The following is a 17,971-nucleotide window of genomic DNA, read 5'->3' on the forward strand; positions in this document are numbered from 1 at the left end:
AAATATTGCTTTCAGTTGAAAATACTTGGGTATTTTTATTACCCCCAATCAGTTGCACATGTTGCCTCTGAACGAAGGCCATTATTTAATGACCTCGTCTCTTTTTTTTCAGTCTAGGCTTCCTAATGGAAAGCTTCTTGCCAACTGTTTTGTTATTTTTAAATGAGGCTTTGCAAAATTGGGAGTTATTGGGTTTTTCCTTTTCTGAGACTGAAAGATTTTTAATGACTTAGTGGAAATTTGAGGTGGAACAAAATAAACGAGCATTCTCCAAAGGTTTTATATTGTCCTTATTGGCTCGCTGAATGCTTTTGAAAACCCGAAGGCCAAGGGCTGACAGAATCCTGAATTATAAAAGCCCCATTACTGTTTTAAAATGATTGAATGGCTTTTTATCTTTGTGTTTAAATTGTGAAAATTTGATTAATGATGCATTGGTAGGTGACCTATGACCTTCCTGAAAATACTTCCATAAAGAAATGATTCAGCAGTAAGATATTATGTGCCATAATGTTTACAAAATACATTTATTCTGTAGAATTCAGAATTGTTAATTTATCCCAACTCCTGTATTATTGTCACTACAGTCTCCTCATTCTTCCATCCTGAAGCACATGTAAGAGGACATGTCTGTAAAATTCTCACAGAAGAGGCTTTTTTGGTTTATTTGGAGCTGTCTAGTTAAGGCAGGATTTATCAGCTGCTGCTGGAGCAGGGCAGTGCTGGGCATGTTTGCTGCGTTCGAGCAAACTCAGGGTGTGATAGTTTGCTTCCAGTGAAGTTTGACTCACTGTATCTGGGAAGTGTCAGAAATGAGAGCTTGAAAAGGTCATGACAGATCACTAAAGATAAATGGTTAAGGGAGAAGAGCTGTTAAATGAAACAAATGGCTTAACTTGTGCAGCAGTGGAGGAGCTGACCCTGCCCAGTGCTGTAAGGACCATAAAATTTCCCTTTTATAACAATCTGTGAACTTGCAGGATTTTGATGGCAGTGCATTGACAATGGGGTTTTGTAATCTAATTATTTTTTAAAAATCAAAGAAAACCCCAGCAGGGTGTTCAAACCTTGGGCTAATTTAGAAAATCAAAATATTTCTATAACGTCTGAGTAAGTTTCTGGGGTTTCTCCTGAATTTTTAAAAGATATTAAAAGAGCAAGATTGGTAAAACAAGGACTGAGGGAGGGGCTATTTGGGTTTGGGCTGATGAGTGCTACATGTTACCTGTAAGTGACAGACTGCTTCTTCCTCCCTGAAATGGAAAAAACAGGCGCTAATTTTTTGTCTTCAGCCACAGTGTCTGGTCTGGGAGCTGTTCTCCAGCAGTTTGATGATGGCCAGTTGCAAACACTTTCCTTTGCAGCCTTTTTTTGCCATAGCAGAGCAAGTGTTCCTCAAGGACCCTGAGAAATCCTCTGCCATTCCTTTGCTCTTTGATGGCAGATCAATGGTACCAGTGGCTGTGCAGGAGTGGATTGCACTTTTTTGAAATGTTTTAGTTGTTTTGAGGCCTGAATTTGAGACAAGGTTTATGAAAAACATGGGAATAAATTTGATGTTCTGTGCATTGTGCACAGCTCTGTAGTAAAAGGTGATGTGTGGATGGCCATGGGAGGAGTGCCCAGCCCTCTGAGTGATGGGCTTATTGCATTTGAGGTGGCAGTTTAAGGTCTGGGCTTTGTGTTTCAGCCCATATCACAGGGTAGTGCACACACAGCAGCACTCTCAGCAGTTTTACACAGGCTCTATCATGTTGTGGAGAACAAGACACATTTACTTGTGTATTACATTAGCAGAACTAACAGGAGCATATTGACTGGGAAAACCACTGCTGGCAAGAAGGGGGAGGGGGCAACTGCAGACCCCAACAAAGGGAGCAACAACAGAACACTGTTACTGGACCCATACATTGGTGGTATTCCTTTTGACAAAATGAATGAATTTAATAAACAGTAGAAGGAGCATTTTTACTTGGGTTTTGAGTGTGAGTGATTCGTGCTGTGAGACAGAGACTGCAGAAGCCACAGACACAATTGTATTTTGATTTCAGGTTTCAACACATCCAGATTGTGAGAACAATAACACAAAAAAGACAACATTCTTTGTCAATGTGCTCTCTGGATGTGGGTGAGCTTGAGCCAGTGATGTCGAGATACAGAAATAATGGATGAAGTATACACCAACAATTTGCAGATAAAAATAATAGAAGTTAAAGTGTATTTTACATGATAAAAAAAAGATGAAAGAGGAGGAAGTCTGTTCTGTCTGAGATGGTTACAAAATGGTGAAGTAGCCTCTGCTGAGAAGATTGATGCAATGGGGAGTGACCTTGGCTTGGAGCAGGAGCTGGTGATGTATGTATGAGCATCTCGCTGCTAAATGGACCCAGATTTGTAGCACTAATATACATGGAAGCCCAGAACCAAACTCAGGATGGCAATAAATCAACAGCCACTTTGGGTGTCATTTCTGGTTTATATTCCACTATTGTTCTATCACTTTAATTCATGTCACTATCATCTGTTCATCTGGAACAGTTTTATATAATTTTCCAGTGGAGTTACCTGACAAATCCTATCAAATTAACAAGGTGCATTAACAGTATTGACTGACTGTGAATTCTGAAGTTGCAGGACCAAACAGTGAAATTTTTTTGAGGATATTTATAGGGGTGATGCTCTTAGAGGAAGGGATGGGGAACAGCCCTCACACACGAAGAATTTGCACCTTTATTTTTAGAACTTCCCCTGACTTTTTTTCAGTGAGAAAATGTGGCTTTGTATCATCAACTTCCATATTTTCCTTAAACTACAGCAAATACCATTCGGAATAATGAACCATTACAGTGAAATACCAACACCGAATTTACATAATCTGTCCAAAATTAAATCACAAACCAAAATGGGCTCCAGATACAGCCTCAGCCTACTCAAATTAGTGAGTTCCAGAAGCCTGGGTGTTAATTGGACTCTTGATACAATGCTTAATTGCAATGTGATCTCTCTGATGTGAGGTGTGTTTAATGCCAGAGCTCGTTGTTGGGTTAGTGGGGTGTTCCACAATCCACAGGGTGGTCAAGGCTGGCCTGGTCTCAGGGCAGGGGCTGCAGACAGATCCCCCCACCCAGGCTCCTTCCTTGTCAGAACCCTCAGGAGGGAGAAAGTTTTCTGCTTTTTTTCCAGAGATGCAAGAGCTAAATGATATATAAATACCTTTTTCCTATATTGCTTCCTTTTTTCGATGTCTCATGAGCTTCACCCTGTAACTCATGACTGAAGACACATCTCTGTTTTTAAGGCTCTGCACACCTAGGTGTAAAAAGCTGTTTGGGAAGTTTGTTCAGTTCCTGAACTGGTTCCAGCAGGATCCTCCTCACCCTCTGCACTGGTGTGGCCTCACCTTGAATACTGTGTGCAGCTTTGGGCACCACAATGTAAAAAAGACATTGAGCCATTAGAGAGCATCCAAAAGAGGCCATGAGGGTGGGGAAGGGTCTGGAGGTCTCATGAGGAGCAGGCGAGGGTGCTTTGTCAGGAGGAGACTGAGGTCAGACCTGGCTGTGGGCTCTGGCATCCCCACGAGGGAGGCAGCGGGGCAGGATCGGGTCTCTGCTCTGGTGACAGTGACAGGACTGAGGGAAGGAGCTGCAGCTGGGTCAGGGCACATTTAGGTTGGATAGCAGGAAAAGGATTTTCACCCAGAGCAGGGCTGGGCTCTGGAACAGGCTTCCCTGGAAAGTGATCACAGCATCAACCCTGCCTGGGTTCGAGAGGTGTTTGGACAATGCTGAGGCACAGGCTGGGACTGTTGGGGTGTCTGTGCAGGGCCAGCAGCTGGACTCGAGGGTCCTCGTGGCTCCCTCCCAGCTCAGCACCTTCTGAACCTCTGGTTCTGTTATTCTGTGATTCTGTGTCTGCTGCACAGCAGACGGAGTGGGGCAGGTGGTGACAGACTCTGTTCCACGCAGCAGTGATGGCTGCAGAACCAGCAACATCTCCTATAAATCTCCAGCTCCTGTAGCTACTGCTTCCATAAGAGCTCTGTATGCGTTTGGAAGGATTTTTTCTGTGATACTTCTTTCTTTTGGTATGCTTATGCAGGAGAATAAAATGCAGATTATCAATGCAGTTTGATAACCATTTGCTTCTGGTTTCAAAAGCCCCTGTGCTTTCAGAAAGCCCAGAAGGGCAATATACCTTCAGCCCATTTAAGATTTATAAAGTGTGTCAAACGGCTGATATGAAATCGGTTAAACAGATCACTGTTGTGGCTCTCTATTCTTTCTCATCTCAGGTATTTCTGGAGACAAGGTAGAGATAGACCCTGTTACTAATCAGAAGGCCAGCACTAAGTTTTGGATTAAGCAGAAACCCATTTCAATCGATTCTGAACTCCTCTGTGCCTGTGACCTTGCGGAAGAAAAAAGCCCAAGTGAGTAGTCCTTTTTATTTATGTTCTCTCTTCTCTGCCTCCCTGGATGTGCTCGATGTCCAAAGAATTATTGCTACCATGTCCTTTTCTTTCTATAGGTGTATTTTATTCATTACAGGATGTTTTTAATCTGACTCAATTCTGTTATAGAGAGCACAGCATAAACAGACACACATTTTACGAGTGTCCTTTGATGCTGCTCTCAGCTAATGGCATCACTCAGTGTTTTTTGCCCACTGTCACACCAAGGGAACACTGGCTCTGCCCAGCTGTCTCCAGCCCTGCAGCACAGCCAGCAAAATCCATGTTGCAACATAATAGCAAATTTTTGGCGCTTTTTAACTTCCAGACTGGTTTTTAATGTCTTTGGTGCAACTGAAGGTCTCAGACATAGAGTAAGTGTCAGCTCAGTCTGAATTTGCCCCAGCCCTGGCTGCAGGGTCACTGGATTGAAGGTGCCAGTCTGGGCATTCTGTGGGTGGTGACCAGGCCAAGACAGCAGGGACAGCCAGGTCTGGGGACAGGCTGGACATCCCAGCTCAGTCATCACTCAGAGGTCAGAGCTGGCTCTGTAGAGTACAACTTCAAAAGCGAGGGCTTCTGCTTGTTGTATCAGTAGAGTAATGAGAGTCTCTATCTGGAAAATTTGTTTTAAAAAGCACAGGATGGGCCCTGAGAGAATTGGGCAATGGCTCCCAGTGGGGCCAAAATGGAACTGTCTACTATCAAAAAGTGACTGCAGTTCAAAAGCTCAGATGGATTTTATTGCACTTGTGCCTCTGCAGGGTAGTGAGATGCTGGTATTAAATACTTATCTGCAAGGTGACAGAGAGGGAGAATTATGTGATACATATTTACAGAGGTAATGATCTGTTGAATTCTCTTGGAAGAGTAAATTTATGGCTGCCACAGATTTTATCAGCAATTATTGAACTATATCCTTCTCTCCTTCATTACCCCTTCCTACTACATGTTCTTAGTTTAGTCATTGTCTTCCTTTTCTGTCTCTCCATCAAGATTTCATGGTTCTTGGGTAGGCACAATCCCAAGGAGAAGCTTCCCCAGTGACCTGGTAGTGTGAAACACGTGAGGATTTTGTGTACAGTGCACAGGGCACTTTGTCACACCTCTGCTCTGCATCCACATTTCTCTGCAAATGCAAACATTTGAGGGGATAAAACAAGGCTGTATTTGTATTCTTGCCCACAAAACAAGGCTGTATTTGAAGAGTTGAACTGAAACCTGAGGTTTCCACTGCTCTCAACACACCAGGGCACAATCCCTGGACCCCTGGGGCCCTGTCCTGCCAGGATGGGGCTCTCCAGCCCCAGAGGCAGCATCTGCTGCTGTGGGGAATTATGTTTGTACCCAAATCCTGCCAACCCAGGAGTTTCAACCCCCAAGTGGAGCCCAGGTGTAGGAGGGCAGTACCTGCATATGGGGAGCACTGAGTGAAGAATCACAGTGGCTTTGGAGAGGACACTGACAGGTTGCAACCAAGGCAGCCATAACAGTACTGAGGGGCTTATTTGCTCATTTTTGTGTAACATCTTAAACTTCTCCTACTAAATCATGGTTCAGCACAGTTCCAAAAGGAAAAAATACTTCCTTCTGAAACTGCTGACCTTTTCCCAACTCGCTAAAGATGTTCCAAAAGTCATTATTTTAGGCCAGCAGAAAAGACTTTTAGTGTGACATCTCAGAATGATGCATTTTGGGGAAACTGAACAGCAGATCAGTATCTCTTGAATTTTAAATGGAAAAAAGTTATTTTAGTGGCATAAAGGAATGAAACTCACTGTATTTCACAAGTTTTGTCTGTGATTTTTATCAGCACGGTGATGTATGTTTGTAGCGGAGTTTACATCAAAAATTATTCCTGGATCTTTCTTGAATGAATTATTGCAAAGAGAGGCTGAGTACAGATAAGGTCTTTGAGTTCTGCAATATATTTTGTTTTCATGTTTTTATCTCTTGTAACACAAACATGCTCCATCTCCTCTTTCAGAAGTGCTGGTGCTTGTCCCATTGGGTTTGGGGCTCCTTCCCTCCCCAGGCACCTCATTGGGCTAGAACCCAGCTGAGCTGTGCTCTGCTGGGCTCTTGTGATTCTGAAGAGGTGAAGGGTTTGGAGCAGGCCCCAGAGGTGACCCTACTTTTTAGTACAAGGGCAAGAGGTGTTGGGAACGGAGCCTGAGTGATGGTTCCAACATAAGGGAGCAGAGGAGAGTCCCCTGCACATGTTCTGTGCTTCCCTCTGGACTGGGTAGTGCAGAGAGGCTTTAGTGGCACCTGTGTGTGTGGAAGGACTCAGCAGCTGCAGAGCTGACGTGCTGGGAATGTTGATGGACAGCTCGGAGCCGTTCTGGACAGGCTGAGTTTTCCTGTGCTGCGAGTTCACAGAACTCAGAGCTGCCTTCAGTGAGGGCAGAAAATGAAAACAGAAAGCTCTGGCATCTCATTTGCCATTAGTGGGGGGACTGTAGGCAGGGACTGATGATTTTTGTTTGCCCTTGTAGTAGCCCTGGGTCAGAATTCGAAGTTTTATTTGTAAATTAAATCAGACTCCCTGGATTTAGACTGAGGGGAGAGTTAATGGCCTTGCTCGCCTGTTCCGATGCCATTAGAACCTGACAACACTGGGCACGAACGTCTTCTTTAAATCAGGTTCGGCCTGATTATCACGAGAGATTCTGAATGTTTTGAGTCCTGAAAGGAAGCATCCTATCATGGAGAAATAAGATTTAAGCCTTAATAAAGTAGTTGTCATTTTTATAGCTGAAAAGAGCTTTGTATCTCAATTAAGTGTACATAATATAAAGTCTTAAGGAAGCAACATAATATGTTTAATACAATTATATCCCTTTGCAATAGTGTAATTTAAAGGAAATCTGATTCTGGTAATGTCTCTTACATTACTTGGACAGGGGAGAAACTTGAGTGTCGCTGCCCCTGCCTGTGTGCAGTGCTCTGGTCCAAGCTGGGTATCCAGGGCTGCCAGGATGGGCTGAGCTGGGGAGGGAGCAGAGCCCAGGGCAGCCCCGCTGTGCCACCACATCTGATGGGCAGGGCACCCACCCAGGGTGCTCCCAGGCATCTGTGCTTCACACGAGCTGCAGAAATTGGATTTATTTGGTAATTTCCTTGACACACTGAAGCAACATTCTCTGTGATCCTTTATCTGCCTTTTTTTTTGTTTTCATAAAGCAGAGACATCTCAGTTTCTTTGTCAAAATACCCAGGGTATGAAGGTAAGTCTAAACAAGGGTGTGCCATAGGTCATGGAGTACATGGGTAACTTCAGTTTGTAATTTAATTGCCCGCTTTGCACCCTGCAGCTGAAGATTTCCTTTAAATTCTGATTCCATTGTTGCACTGGGGCTTAACAGAGTGTTAACCTGGTAATAGGCACAGGGCCTCCCCATTATATGTCTCGCTATCGAGCGGTTCTGCATGACTAGTTAAAAAAGATGGCAAGAAGATTAATGAAAGCTGCGAGTACAGAAGGGGGGCAGGTACCTCGGTGAGACTTCCAGTGAGGAGATATTAGAGCTGAACCAGAGCTTGGCTTTTTCTTTATCCTGTGACCTTTGAACCTGCCTTACTGTCGAGAGCTGCCAGCCGAGCCGACGTTTTGATTGATGTTGCTACACGAGTCAGTCTTTCCCATTGAATTCCACATCTGCACGAAAATAGCTTTTCCAGCAGTATTCACCCTGGCTGCAAGTGATAGCCAGAGCCATGCCTGAACCCCTTTTATGTAGTTTTCATTTAAAGCTAAAGGTATTTGATGTTTTAATTCAGTGTCCAGTTCTTCACGATTATGCACATTGGGTAATACTAATTTAATGAATTAGTTGTTGGGTTGTGGAAGGGGTGAAAATATCTAGGAAGTGTTGGGAAGGCATTGGGTTCCTGCTACTCTGGGAGCTCAGACAGAGCTGTTGCAGGTTTGCTCGGAGCCTGCAGTGGGGCCAGAGCAGAGGCAGCGTGTGCTCTGCAAATGCTGCACAAAATATCGTGTGCTGCTTCCTGCTATCTCTGCTCCCACAGCGGAGCAAGAAGTAACACAGTAAAATTCCTACTCAATAGGAGACTAATCACAGGTTCTGACCACAAAGCAGGTTCAGCAGAGAAAATGTTCCCAAACTTCAGGCTTAGAGCAAAAGACACATCCAGGTGAGGAGCAGAAGGGCAGAGCCCACGCATGGCTGGGGTGCAGGCAGGGGGGGCACAGGCGGCACAGGTGGCACAGGTGGCACAGGTGGCACCAGTGACCGTGGCTGTGCAGGCAGGGCTGGCACAGGTGGCACAGGTGGCACAGGTGGCAGGGTGCAGGCAGGGCTGGCACAGGTGGCACAGGTGGCACAGGTGCCAGGGTGCAGGCAGGGCTGGCACAGGTGGCNCAGGGTGCAGGCAGGGCTGGCACAGGTGGCACAGGTGGCACAGGTGCCAGGGTGCAGGCAGGGCTGGCACAGGTGGCCATGGCTCTGCTGGCAGCCCCACGTGCCCTGCAGGGCTCAGGCTGTGCCAGGCCAGGGCAGCACCCGCAGGCTGTGCCACCAGAGAGGGCCTGGCAGGGAGCAGTCGGGGCTGGAGCTGCTGCAGGGCCGGGCTGTGCTGATTAACTTGGCCCCCTCCAGCAGCCTCTCTGTAAAAGTTCTCCTGAGCGCAATCAGGAGCGCGCATTGCCTCATCCTTTTAACAAATCTGTTTTGTAGCCCTATTAAAAGGGGTCTTCATCTATCCTGTCAAAGCTATTCTGCTGGGGTTTTTTAGTTTAATTACACTATCCAATTAAAACTCCTCGCTGCATTTTGATTCGTCTCTCCTCGGGCCTGAGTGGATGTGACATTTACAAGGCTCGCCTCTCCGGCAGACAATGCGTGATTGATGAGGTGCAGACGCAGTGGAGGAGCTGATTGCCATGTGGAAACACTGCATTTTGATTTATTTATCTTTTTTTCCCCAAACAAGGCTGCTGGTACACAGGTTTTGGGCAACCCCGAGTTGCACCTCAATTTTCAGCATTTTTGCAAAAATCTTCATTAATATTTTACCTCTGATAGTAATTTGAAGAAGAAACAAAAGGCTTTGGGGGGAAGAATCCAGATGTATGAATAGTCACCACAATTTGACACCAAAGTGGGTGTGTGCTGCACTTTAATTGCAGCTCTGTTTTCAGGACATCTGGACACATGGCACCCTCTAATAGCAATGCTGAAGTAGCAAGCCTACAGTGGGACATAAAGGGTGGGAGGAAAAGAGAGAGAATGGAGCAAGCCAGCTGGACCACAGCTGTTATTTTTTTCCTTAACATTTTTGTCATTTGTTCCCACTTAAGTCCTGCCCTGGTTTGAGGAGATCTGTCCCAGGTTCACAGTGGGCAGCCCCAACCCATCATGACTCCACTGGTGTTGGTGGGGTGAGGATTTCATCCAGAACTGACTGCTCTCATTGCCTCTAGATGAACCTCTGGGATAAATCCCTCTTGCATAGAATGGGGTTAACCCCAGCTGTAGACACAGGTCCCCATTCTGCCTGTCCCCAGCTGAGCTCAGTGCCACATCTGGATAATCCAGCTGCAGCCACACCGCCACTTGTGACATCCCCGGTGAAGTTTGTTACCAGAGGGTGTCAGGAAGGGTGTTGGGTGTCTTTGGTGGTAACACAACCCCTGCAGCTTAGTGGGCCCTTCAGGCCTTTCTCCAGGGTCAGGACATCATTTCTGAAGTATCACAAGTGTGTTTCACACAGCTGAGCCCGTCCCCAGTGCTTTGGGTCAAATACAGCAGTGGTTGCAGAGCAGAGGCTCCCCCATCTTGTGCAGGCTTTGAAGGAAATGTGTCTTTGTACAAAAGCCTTGCTGATGCATATTTTATTATCCTCATTCCTTGCCTTTTACTGGTGTATTTCTAATCCTTTTGCATCCTTTCTGGGCCCATGAGAAGAGATTTCAGGGTTTGAGCCTGTTGAGGTCACAGTTTCTGAAGCAGTGGGAATCAGTGATGTCAAACCATATCCATAAATGCTTTGTTCTTCAGAGAGTCCTTCTCGAGCTATTTATTCCACTAATAACTCTAAATTGTTGACTTCTGCCTTATGGCCCTGTAATGACAAAGCAATCATCAAGGTATATTGAAAAATTAACATAAATTTGCATTTCCAGTGTTTGTTTATTTTCTGCTTTGTCCAATTAATGAATATTCTTTTCATCCTCCTTCTAATTAGTGATTTAATTCTGTCCATTCTGTTTAAAGAGTGGTGTTGGCAGAGAGAGGATTTGGGTAAGGCCTGAATTGTGGGGTGAAAAGGAAAGAAGAAAAGCTTTGTAGTCTTGGCAGATTCGGTAAAAAAGTTATCTTTTCTTGGGCAAATTCATATCATTGTTTTCCAGGCAAAAAACCATATTTTTTAGACTTTGATAAAAAGAGTTTATTACTTAGATTAGAGTGATTATTTTTTTACCTGTGTCAGGTGCAGTGTGGGGCCCACCAAGGGTTTGGATGTTTTCCCACGATTGCAGAAGTTAGCACAAGATTTACTGTACTGTACAGGCACATGATGCTCAGTGGTTCTGGAGCTGGAACTCCACAGGGTTCCTGGGTGCTGTGTGTGAAGATGGGGCTGTGGAGAGGCTGCAGGATGGAGCTGCACCAGGAGCTCCAGCAGCTCTCAGAAGGGTGAGGAGACCCAAGCGCTGCAGGGCCTCTTCCTTCGCCTCGTTGGCAGTGCAGTGGTGCTAAAAATCAGGAGATGGGGTGAGCAGCTGAACACCAGACGTGGTGCTGAAGGAGTAAATGAGCTCTCCGTGGTGAATTCCCAGTGAATTAGCATCCTGCCCTTCCGGCGGCAGCGGCTGCAGGCTCCTCTCCAGGAGTAACCGCACAGGAACCCATTAGTGTTGGGCTGGCTGAGATTTATCCGAGCCGGGCTGAAGGGCAGCAGGGGGAGATGCTGCTGGGGCAGGGGCTGGGGGCTCAGCCGTGCTGGGGCTGCTCAGGGGCACCGGGGCACTGAGCTCAGCCTGAGCTGCTCAGTTCCTGTCATTCCGTTTGCTTCCCATAACTGTTCTAGCAGACAAACACGGGGTTTCTGTTGTTGTGCAGCTGATTAATCCAGACTGAGGGGCACTGAGGATCCCTGCAAGCCCCCATCCACCGCTGGTGTGGAGGGAGGGTAACAGCTGCTTGGGCAGCGCCTGCATTTGCTTTAAATCCCCCATTACGGGCAGTAGGAGCCGCTCGAGCTGCTGCTGTTTGCTACCAGGTCCTCTCACACGGAAACATCAAACCATGGAAGCTCCTATTGATCTCAGAATTGTCAGGGGTGGTGCTCTATTGGAAAGAGGTACATCACATATTTAAGCACTCTTGGAAATGGAAATCAATCTCACAATTCATAAATTCCATCTGGCTAGAAGAGTAGCAGAGCAAAGTGCCAGTTAGGATTTCAGTGCACTCATATTTCATGCTGTAAGTAGTGTGTTGTGGACTTGGAGCCCATAAACATGATGCTGTAATGGGGCTTTCTAAGGAAAAGTCTTCTTGGCCTCTTTCCACTGAGTCACCAGTCCCAGCAGGATGGGGCTGTGATTCTACGCGGCTTTGGCATCGGTGCCGGCTCCCAGGAGCCGCTGCAGGAGCCACTCTGGGCCAGTGCCCTGCCCAGCAGGCAGGACCAGAGCAGCCTCTGTGGCCGTGGGAGCAGGAAGGCTGCCCTGGCAGGGCTGCCCTGGGCAGGGCAGTGCCTGAGGGACGTGTGGAGTCACCGTGGCACGAGGCCAGGCTGGCCATGGGCGAGCAGGGAACACCTGCAGAGGTTTTGCCATGATCCATGGCAAGAATTACCCAGCAACTTTCCAAAACCCCAAATCCAGCAGCTCATTGGGGTCCTCTGACCCTGTTTTGTGCCAGTTCCATTTCTGATAACCAGTCTGGAATGTTCCGTGTCCAAGGAAAATGGTGGGAGCTGGTGCAGCACGGTGCTGTGTCCCATCCCCAGGAGTGGTGCACTGGCACTTTTGGAATCATTAAGATGCTGTGTTCCAGGCAGAACTGCATGCATTAACATGCTGATGAGCTCCCAGCTTGGAATTCCGCATTTTTAGTACCACTGAGGCATCATTTGTCAAATGATTTAAAGGGTTGGGGTTTTATTATTATTATTAGCCAATTTTTCAATACAGAATTTATATTCCAGATTAGTGCATCATAATGGTGTTTAATTAACATGCCACAATAAAATACTTGCATCTCAAATTTCCTGGCCACCAATCTGAGCATATATCAGTCACTTTTTGGAAATCTGGAGAATTAGATAATGTAAATAAGATTTCCAATTAGCTTTCCTGCAGAAAAGACCTGGATTTACAGTAATGTGACTGTTACTTTATGGATTGCTAACTTTGACTGTTGAACTGAATAAATTAGAAAACCGTTGGAAAAGTAGCATGTATAGAATACGTTTAATTTTAATTCTGAAGCCATCAGCATCCATACAAGTGAAGGATGTTTTGCCTTCTTTCGTGTTCCACATTAGACCTTTGTGTCTAGGTGGTTCCCCGTGGCACCACATGCTGAGTCTGGGAGCTGGGCCAGCACCGTGGCCACAGGGCCAGCACATGGAACATCCATTTGGGACAGCGGCCCCAGCACCAGGGAAGTGCCAGCAGGTCACAGAGTTTAACTTGATTTTCCTCTGTGTGGGAAGGGTGGTCCCAGCCCGGAGCGTGTCCCTCGGTGCCGCTCCCCAGGGCCATCAGCGGCGGGCTGGGCTCGTCTGCTGTTCTGGGAGGGGGTTTGGAGTGGGGATTTGGGATTAATTGCCGTTTTCTTCTCAATGCAACCCTTCTGCTGCGGGCGGTGAGCGCCCCGCGCGCGGCTCCAGCACAGCCCCAATGCGCCAGCTGAGCTGCAGCGCCGTCGTGGCCCAGCAGAGCTAACCAGGCATTTGATGGATTTTTGCGTTTCCTACAGTGGGGATGTGATGGGAAAAGGAACTTTATTGACTGGAGTTCAGCTGCTCCTGTAAGCCACCACTTGCCTTAAATTGAAATGACATGAGAAGCCTGTCAGCATTTCATTGCTTCCTTCTGTCGTGCTGATGGTACGCTGAGATCACCATCTGTGGTTTTCTTCTGTCAGGCGCACGAGCTCTGCTCAAACTTTACAGGAATATTCTAAGCAGTTTTTTTCTTATCTTTGCAGGTCATGCAATATTTAAACTTACATATCTAAGCAATCATGACTACAAACACCTTTACTTTGAATCAGATGCTGCTACTGTCAATGAAATTGTACTGAAGGTGAGTATTAAATTTTAACGTGACCCAAAATCCTGGTGTTTTACCACTTGTTAGACATGTGAGTGTTCAGGAGGCTCTGGAAACACAGGAAGGTGCAGTGCCTGAGGACCACTGGGGTGTGTTTGACCTGCCAGGATGGCTGCTCCATGCCTGGTGTTTTATTCATCCTTCGAACAGTCGCTGCCTGTCCGTGCATAGCATTTCCTTTTGTGCTTGTTTCTCGTTTACAGAGACTGTGGAATTTTATAGGAAATTACCAAATTTTATTGTGTCCCGGTAGTTTCCACCTCTGGACACGTGGTCAGCAGGACCATGCAGGAGTTGGGTGCTCCTGCCCCTCACACCTCTGTCCCACACTCAGGCATCCCTACACAGCACACAGGGACTTTTCTGCCCTGGTCCTCTCTCTGTTTGCTTTCCTTCCCCTCTGTATGGACACAAACTCCCTTGCTTTGGGAAACAAATTTTTGTTACACTCTTCAAAGATTAAATGGAATTTTCCACAAGTTCATCTTTCATAGCAAGTCAAAATTCAAAAGCAGTAATTTTGGCAAACCATCTGTTATGTTTGCTTTTATTGGCTGTGTGGAGTTTAGTGGATTGTTAAACAACTGACGTGCGATAAAATAACTTTTATTCATTACACAGAAGGTCAGCGTGTTTGAGGGGGTTTCTGTTTCGTGAGCTGTTGGGCCAGTTCTTCTGTTCCCACTTTATCTTAGATCAGCTCTTGCAATCCCAGACACTTAGAGTCATGGAATTGTAGAATCATTAAGGCTGGAAAAGACCTCCAAGGTCATTAAGCCCAACCTTTGCCCAAGTACCCCCATGCCACATCTCCTTGAGTTTTGAACACTTCCAGGGGCGGTGACTCCACACATCTGAGACTGGTCCTAAACAAAGGCTAAAAAAGTGGTTTAATGTCAATAACATGAATATTCAAGAGAGAAATAATACTGAGCAATACTTTTTCCCCAAGTTGCAGTTTGTTTATATAGAACGTTCTCTGGTTTCATGCACAAGTCACTGGTTTGTTTTCAATTCCATCAGCATTAGGGAGCGCAGAAAAATCAGACTTTTCAAATTAGGCTTTTTAGATGATCAAGTGAAAAGGATTGAGACTTTATTGACCATGAAAATTCCCTATATTTTTATGCCTTAAGCTGTAATATGCAATGAAAGTGAAACACTCTACAGTGCATAAAATTGTGCAAGTTTTAAGCCACAGCATATTAACCAGCTAATGACAGACCAAAGGGCATTTTTATCTTTTTGATTCTTGCATTAACCTTCCATTAAAATTATCTCTGAGATTATCACAAAGCATTGGAGATAATAAATTTAGGGAGTAGCAGGCTTGTTAAATATCATTTTAAAATGCTTTCATCAAGTAAAATGTGCCAAAACACAGGGAAACTCTGAGATTGGCTGAGTATGCAAACATCATAATGGAAGAATTCTTTTTACTGAGGCTGGTAAGGTCCTTTATTGCTGCTCATTACTGGATTATCCCAGCATTGGGGGGTCTGCCCAGCTCACTGCCTTCCCCAGAGGTTTGGGGGACCCAAAATGGGATGGGGGACACAGGAGGACAGGCCAGGGCTCTCCTGGCACTCTGGGCTGTCTCTGCCATCGTCGTGCTGGTGTTTGCTGGGACCAGTTACAGCAGAGCCCAGTTCAGGGGGTGGGCTGGGGGTCCCTGCCCACCCCGGGCTGTCCCAGCCGGCCTCACTGAGCACCACCTCGTGTCTTGCAGGTTAACTATATTCTAGAGTCGCGAGCAAGCACAGCCAGAGCAGATTATTTTGCTCAGAAACAAAGAAAACTGAGCAGGAGAACAAGCTTTAGCTTCCAGAAGGAGAAGAAGTCAGGCCAGCAGTGAGGCCGAGCCTCGAGGAGAGCCTGTGCACCGCGTCCGGAGCCGCTCCCCGCCCGCAGCGGCGCAGCCAGGACCGGGCTGCTCCTGCTGCCCGGGGCAGGAGCGGCCGGGAAGGAACCTGAATTCTCCCGTCTCTCACGGCTGGAAGATTATCCCTCGTTGGTGATGGGAAGTCTCCCCTGTGACAGAAATAAAGAGCCATATCAGCCGGAAAGAAGACTGTTACGCTTCAGGTTCCTTTGATTAGAAATAAGAGAATGACGTAGACTGGCATCATTTAATTACTGTATTATGTACAATCACAAGAAGAGATGTGATTACATATTATTTCACAGCCTGGTTAAAATAAATTATATACATCTGTAATCCACCCACGTACACGCAGGTATTGCTTGTGACATGATCAAATTTCTAAAAACAAAATGTAGGACAAATGTATCCATTTTTACTATTAATAAACAGATGTAATCTTTTTCAAGGTCCATATGATGCACAGTTCTTTTGGGGGGAGGCTGCAGTCCCAGATGGTTTCACTTCTGTTGCTGAAGTGCAGGAGGCATCCGTGAGCCAGGAACAGCAGCCGTAGCAGGGGAGCGCTTAGCCAGGAAGCACCGAGACAGTCGAGTCTGTTGTGTTTGTTTTGTTCAAAAATATTTTTATTTAACTGTGCTTTTCAGCTTTGCAAATGCTTTATTGGAAGTTCCTTGCTGAAGGCAGCACAATGGTTGGAAATCCACGTCTTGGAGGTGCCTCCTGCCCGGGACCCTCAGCTGCTGCCACCCTGGGGCTGGCACATCTGCTGGGGTACCTTGCCCTGGGGACTGAGAAATGCCTTCACCTTCTCTCAATAGTATGCTTTAACAATAAAAATTAAGACGTACTTTGTACTGGGATTTGTAACTATCTTGGCCTTGTTCATCCTTAATTTATCAGGGAACACGGGAATGGATTGCTGGGAGCCACATTTTTGGTTGAATTCACCAGAGGTGTCTTTCTTCCCTCTCTCCAGCTCACTGGAGCTGTGCACACACATCCTGCTATTGTAGAACTGCCCTAATTCCCCACGGGGCTGGGGGCAGCTCCCTGGGGCACTGCCCACCCTCTGCCAGCCTCCCACCTTGATTTTGTACAGAGAAAACTTCCTGAGCCTTAACACAGCGCGCGGGAGCAGCCCCTGGGCAGAGGGAGGGTCTGGGTCTCACCTGTTGTGTTTGTGTTCTGGGTTTCAGCAGCCTGGCCCTGCACCACTGAGGCCAGGCCTCCCTGTACAGTCTTCCATGATATCTGCAAAACAAGAGAAACGCTATTTTATAGTATTCTATTAATTTTTTTAATATTTTCTATGTGCAAATGCAGCACAGATACAATGGGGAGAGCCCCTTCGATGTAAATGACTCTTTTAACCGACTCTGTGAAATATTTAACATTAAAGTTGCTCTGTGAATGTTCTTTGGCCACCCAGTTTCAATTCTTTTTAACTGAACTGAAAAATTGCCTATTTGGTACCAGAAACTGCAGCAATCTCCTGTTTCCATGGCCATAGTGCTGTTTCCACCCCCTCACGTGTATTTATTATCAGCAGGGATTCAGCATGTGCAGGTTTGCTCTCAGTAGAGCCTAAAAAACTCAACTAATAATGTCTCTGCTGCCTGTGACATTTGTGGCACAGTCCCTTGCTCAGACCAGCTGTGTTCACACCCTCTGGTCAGTCACCTCCCCATTCCTGGTGTGGGTGTCCCTGGACCCAGGCAGGGATGGACAGACAGACTGCTGGAGGCTGCTCTAAGGGTTGGGTGAGGAGCAGGGAGCTTTGGAGCCCAAAGTGAGTTTATTTGCTCCAAAAGAGCCACTGACACTTATAAAGCAAATTTGCTTCCAAAGATTAGATTCAGTTTGCTACATGGCACACAGGAAACCTTCCTTAAATCCTGGAAAGATCCAGCATTCCAGGAGCTGAGCATCCCTCTCCCAGAACAGACATTTCTGCTCCTTGGCGCTCCCGAAGGAGTTAAGTCGGCGCTCACGGCTGCAATGTGTGCACAGCTGAGCCGGAGCCATCACGGGCTGGTCTTTCCCCGGTAGCTGTAGATGTAATTGAGTCAGATGGGCATTCAACTGGGTCAGCAAGGCAAGCTGTTCCTCCATCCCTGCTACCGGGCAGAGCACCGACCGTGACTCCGGCCTGCCGCGTGCAGGCAGCTGCTGGAGGCAGCAGAGATTTCCCTGAATTTCCTCTGACTCCTGCTGTCAGAGGCGTCCTGTCCACAGGGACAATTCCCCTCCACCTCTTCGGCTTTATCAGAGCATAGGAGAACACCAGAGTGACCTTTGAGCAGGGCACCCTGGCAATGCT

General features: G+C 46.6%; 1 protein-coding gene across 4 annotated transcripts in view; it reads left to right on the plus strand.

The window, feature by feature from the left end:
• MAPKAP1 (MAPK associated protein 1) overlaps nucleotides 1–16,100 on the plus strand; it is a 72,543-nt gene extending 56,443 nt beyond the window's left edge. For 3 of the 4 annotated variants that reach the window (XM_015644649.1, XM_015644650.1, XM_015644651.2), the window contains 3 exons: nucleotides 4,295–4,432; nucleotides 13,642–13,739; nucleotides 15,496–16,100. In XM_015644649.1, coding sequence (XP_015500135.1) covers nucleotides 4,295–4,432; nucleotides 13,642–13,739; nucleotides 15,496–15,621 — 362 coding nt within the window. In that variant the 3' untranslated portion in view covers nucleotides 15,622–16,100. The remainder of the gene's footprint in view (nucleotides 1–4,294; nucleotides 4,433–13,641; nucleotides 13,740–15,495) is intronic. The other variant, XM_033518377.1, reaches the window with a different exon arrangement.
• Nucleotides 16,101–17,971: the final 1,871 nt, after the last annotated feature.

This window comes from Parus major, chromosome 17 (genome assembly GCF_001522545.3).
Source record: "Parus major isolate Abel chromosome 17, Parus_major1.1, whole genome shotgun sequence".
Taxonomy (NCBI): Eukaryota; Metazoa; Chordata; class Aves; order Passeriformes; family Paridae; genus Parus; species Parus major.